This window comes from Hibiscus syriacus, unplaced genomic scaffold (assembly GCF_006381635.1).
Source record: "Hibiscus syriacus cultivar Baekdansim isolate YM2019G1 unplaced genomic scaffold, ASM638163v2 tig00110621_pilon, whole genome shotgun sequence".
NCBI lineage: Eukaryota > Viridiplantae > Streptophyta > Magnoliopsida > Malvales > Malvaceae > Hibiscus > Hibiscus syriacus.
Genome location: NW_024062802.1, coordinates 844,316 through 848,418, shown reverse-complemented (window position 1 = coordinate 848,418; position 4,103 = coordinate 844,316). Strand labels below are relative to the sequence as shown.

Here is a 4,103-nt window from a genome sequence, read left to right as displayed (position 1 = left end):
TGCAAAGGTACATGCGTTCAATGTTAAAATGATTAAGTGTCTTTGAACAAATACTCTTAGAATAAAATGAACAATTACTCAAATTCTAACTCGGAATTAAATGTAACAAAAGGTACTAAAGTTGGAATAAACAATTCTCATATCACACTGTTTTATAGTGTTTTTCTTTTAATCCGGAGGAAGGACAAGTGATATCCTATGCTGAGATGACTTATGATCCATCAAATACTTCCACTGGTTTTATGTTGAGTTGACTCATTATCCCTCTATTGATCATCTTGTTTGCATAACATAAGCTACCCTCACTAGGACACATCCGTTCAAACAAAATCGAGACATTTTACTCTCACAATATTGAAATGCTCTTATCGAAATATCTACATGCATATCTTCAGACGAAGACAACTAAAAGACCCAACCCCTTTGTACACTTAAAAAGGTAGGCCGAAGTTGCGAATATTCTGATTAATTTTGGCATTTATTGGACCGACATTGAATATAAATGAAATACACTACAACAAATTAAGCTTGGTAAAATCAAGAAAAATATACAAGGCCTTCTGCATTTGGATGGAAGAAATGTTGTTTCTCTGAATTTTTCCATATTTGGAAACTTCAACACTAACCTCTCCAAACTCCAAAGATTTGTATGGAAATTAACTCCAATTTCATGGTTATAAGGAGAAACATAAATAAAATTTTAACAACATGAATATATTCTTTTAGTTATCTATAATGCACATATCCTATAAACATATATAACTGATTGAACTCAAATTTTCAAAAAAAAAATGTTCATTGTTACCATTGAAGTCAATTAATAGATTATTTAGACATAATTTTTTAAAACTATATGATATGCGTTAAATTCATATTTCCATCTGTCAGTGACTTATTGGAGCAACGGCGCCATGAAAATACTAAAAGAAAAAGAAGACAGTAGACCAATCTAATATTATATTCTTTGCTATTAATTCTGTCCCGCATTGTTGTTTTGGTGATTTCTTAGCCTTGTATTTTGTACCTCGTTAAGAGTACTCTTTTCCTCCATCTAAGTTTAGGGAGATTTTTAATGAGATTCTTAATGTAAGTTTGTTTTAATTAATAATATTTATCTTGCCGAGCAAAAAAAAAAAAGACAGGAAATCAACATTGTTGCCCTAAAGTATTGGCAAGGTCATCAAAGCCCAAAGCGTTCAACAGATAACAGTTGAAACCAAACTCCATTGATGAGTATTTCCCAAAGCTCTTCATTGGCTTAAACCCTGTAAGCTATCATTTTCCAGCCCCAGAATCAATGTTACTAAGATTGTGTTTTTAATGATTTTTCTTTGATGAACAACAGAAAAGAGGAGGATGGGGAGAGGGAAGATTGTGATCCGAAGGATCGATAATTCAACGAGCAGGCAAGTGACTTTTTCAAAGAGAAAAAAGGGTTTGATTACGAAGACCAAAGAGCTGGCGATACTGTGTGATGCAGAAGTTGGCCTTGTCATATTCTCCAGCACAGGAAAGCTCTATGAATTTGCAATCTCCAGGTTTTGATTCAATTTAGAAACATTAAACCAAACCTGAGTTGTACGTTCAATGCCCTTTTCTTGATCTTTTTTCTACTTCATTTCTATTTTTGGCCTAATTTCCTGGGGGTTTTTTCACCTATGAAACTGGACCTTCATTTCAAGCATAGATATATATTATGAAATTGTCAAAAGAAAAGGGTTAATTACAATATGGGATAAGTTGGTCAGATATTAAGTATATAAAATTAGTGAGTTTTTTCTTATGATCATAATCAAGGGAAAAAAGAATACTTTTCTATGACGACTGCACTAATATTGGGAAGATTTGGTTTCAATTTTGGTGTGCACACGAAAACCATAACTGGTATCTGGTACCTTGATATTTAAAAGACATTTAGAGAATCAATCTCCATATTAATATTAATTTGAAGTTGAGTAGGACACATGTTAAAATAAAATTGAAAAATTCAAGTACCACAAATTTAAATTACTCTCAAGAAGAAATTTAGATTCGGACCTTGAAATTTAGATTCAACATTATCATCATTTTAATATGTACTTTTTGTTTATTACATAAATGAGATATTTCTGATTCTATTTTATTATGTGTATTTTGTAAATAGCAGCATGAAATCAGTTGTTGAAAGATACAACAGCTTGAAAGAGGAACACCAACAGTTTTTGAATCCATCATTAGAAGATAAGGTAAACTTCTCTACCACTTTTTACTATATACATAGAGAGAGAAATTTTCATTGCATACATTTTAAGATAAAATATATGTTTAACATGAGTATATTCGATTTTCTTTACGTTTGGTCATATATATGAAGGATCATACCTTCATACTTGTATTGAACCCAATTACGTTAGGGAAAATAAGGAGTCGGAATGATGCAGAGGCTAAGTACATAATACATTTGTTGCAATGCGCTCCAAGAGATTCAACATGAAAAAAATCTCAGAAACTATAATACCCAAGACATGTTTTTATGTTCTAAATAAACTTTAGATTTGATGTTTACTTGACAGTTTTGGCAAAGAAAGACTGCAATCTTGAGACAACAAGTGCAGGATTTGCAAGGAAACCATCGGTATATTGTTCACAGAGTTCAAATTTTCGTAATATTTTCTTCTGGAGATGCTTAAACAATCTTACATACATACTTACATCAAATGTATATACGCCCATATGCACACGCTGACTCGCATGTACACATGTATATGGGATGTGGAATCATATATTAAAGACTTTGTGATTGACCAACCTCTCGAAATCTGACATAAACCAGGCAACTCAGGGGTGAACAGCTTTATGGTTTGAGAGTTGAAGAGCTACAGAATCTAGAGAACAAACTGGAGATGAGTTTGAAGGGTGTTCGCATGAAGAAGGTAACAAAAAAAAAAACAGTTTTTTAGCAATTTTCATGCATAAATCTTATGGCAGTAAACTTGACATGTGCTTATTATAAAACTTTTGCAGGAACGGATATTAACTGATGAAATTCAAGAACTAAGCCGAAGGGTCATTCAAAAACAACCCTAGCTGAGTTTTTATTTACATTTTTATTCAAGATTGAATCAGTTCAATTGTTTACTTACATAATTACATTATGCTTTCAACTTCTTCTTTTTTTCTCAGGGAAACCTCATTCATCAAGAGAATTTGGAACTCTGCAGGAAGGTGAATCTTATTCTCAAAGAAAACAGGGAATTGTACAATAAGGTATCCATTAGTATTGATCGATACAATCTTCTAAAACTAAGTCCAGCGAGTTAATCAATTAGAGTTTATGCCTCAGGTTTATGGAAATTAAAATGGCCTGAATTCATATGGTTTTGGGTGTGGAGAGGGTTCAAATGTACCCGTTCATCTTCAACTGAGTCCACCCGAGAGAGAGAATGATTAAAGGTCACTTCATCTTCAAGAAAAATCATAGTCTGAGGGAAAATAATTCTGGGAGAGATGACATTGTTCGTGGCATTAATTATGATAAAATCACTATAAGTTTTATCGGAGGAGGAAGCAAAATATTTAATAAAACACTGTTTACACAACTATCTCCTTCATTATAAATATTTTAACCATTGTCAATGAAATCTTTAGCCTTTATGTACTGAAATTTTAACATAAAAGGGAGGTCTTTAATGCATTTCTTTCTAATAGAGTCACATAATTTAATACTAGTAACTCCAGGTAAGGACGTAAGATAGTCAGATGCATAAATATCGATTATCAAATAATTAAAAATCTTTTAAATAAATATTATATTCATCAGACAATTCAAAAACAAAAAAAATTAAAAAGAATCTGGAAAAATATATATAATTTAACACTTGGTACGGAAAGTCCTATTATTATTGTGATTAAAGTATTATTGTTATTAATATTGTGATTAAAGTATTATTGTTATCTTTTCTATTGCTTAGGAATGTGGGATACTGCTCTACACTAGAGCTCTTAGACCTTGACCAATTTCTTTTCAGAAGTATTTCAACTTCATTCATTTATGCAATCAGTTCATTTGTTTCAATTTTTCATTGAATAAATTGTTAAAATGAAACATGGAATTATTATTTTTC

The 4,103-nt window shown here is 31.4% G+C and overlaps 1 protein-coding gene across 1 annotated transcript; it reads left to right on the top strand.

The window, feature by feature from the left end:
* Positions 1–1,346: 1,346 nt before the first annotated feature.
* LOC120136046 (agamous-like MADS-box protein AGL21) lies at positions 1,347–3,616 on the top strand. Its single transcript, XM_039152162.1, has 7 exons — positions 1,347–1,538; positions 2,147–2,225; positions 2,553–2,614; positions 2,813–2,912; positions 3,004–3,045; positions 3,163–3,204; positions 3,323–3,616. The coding sequence occupies exons 1-7, from the start codon at positions 1,357–1,359 to the stop codon at positions 3,335–3,337; spliced, it is 522 nt and encodes a 173-aa protein (XP_039008093.1). The 5' UTR covers positions 1,347–1,356; the 3' UTR covers positions 3,338–3,616.
* The last annotated feature ends 487 nt before the right edge of the window (positions 3,617–4,103 follow it).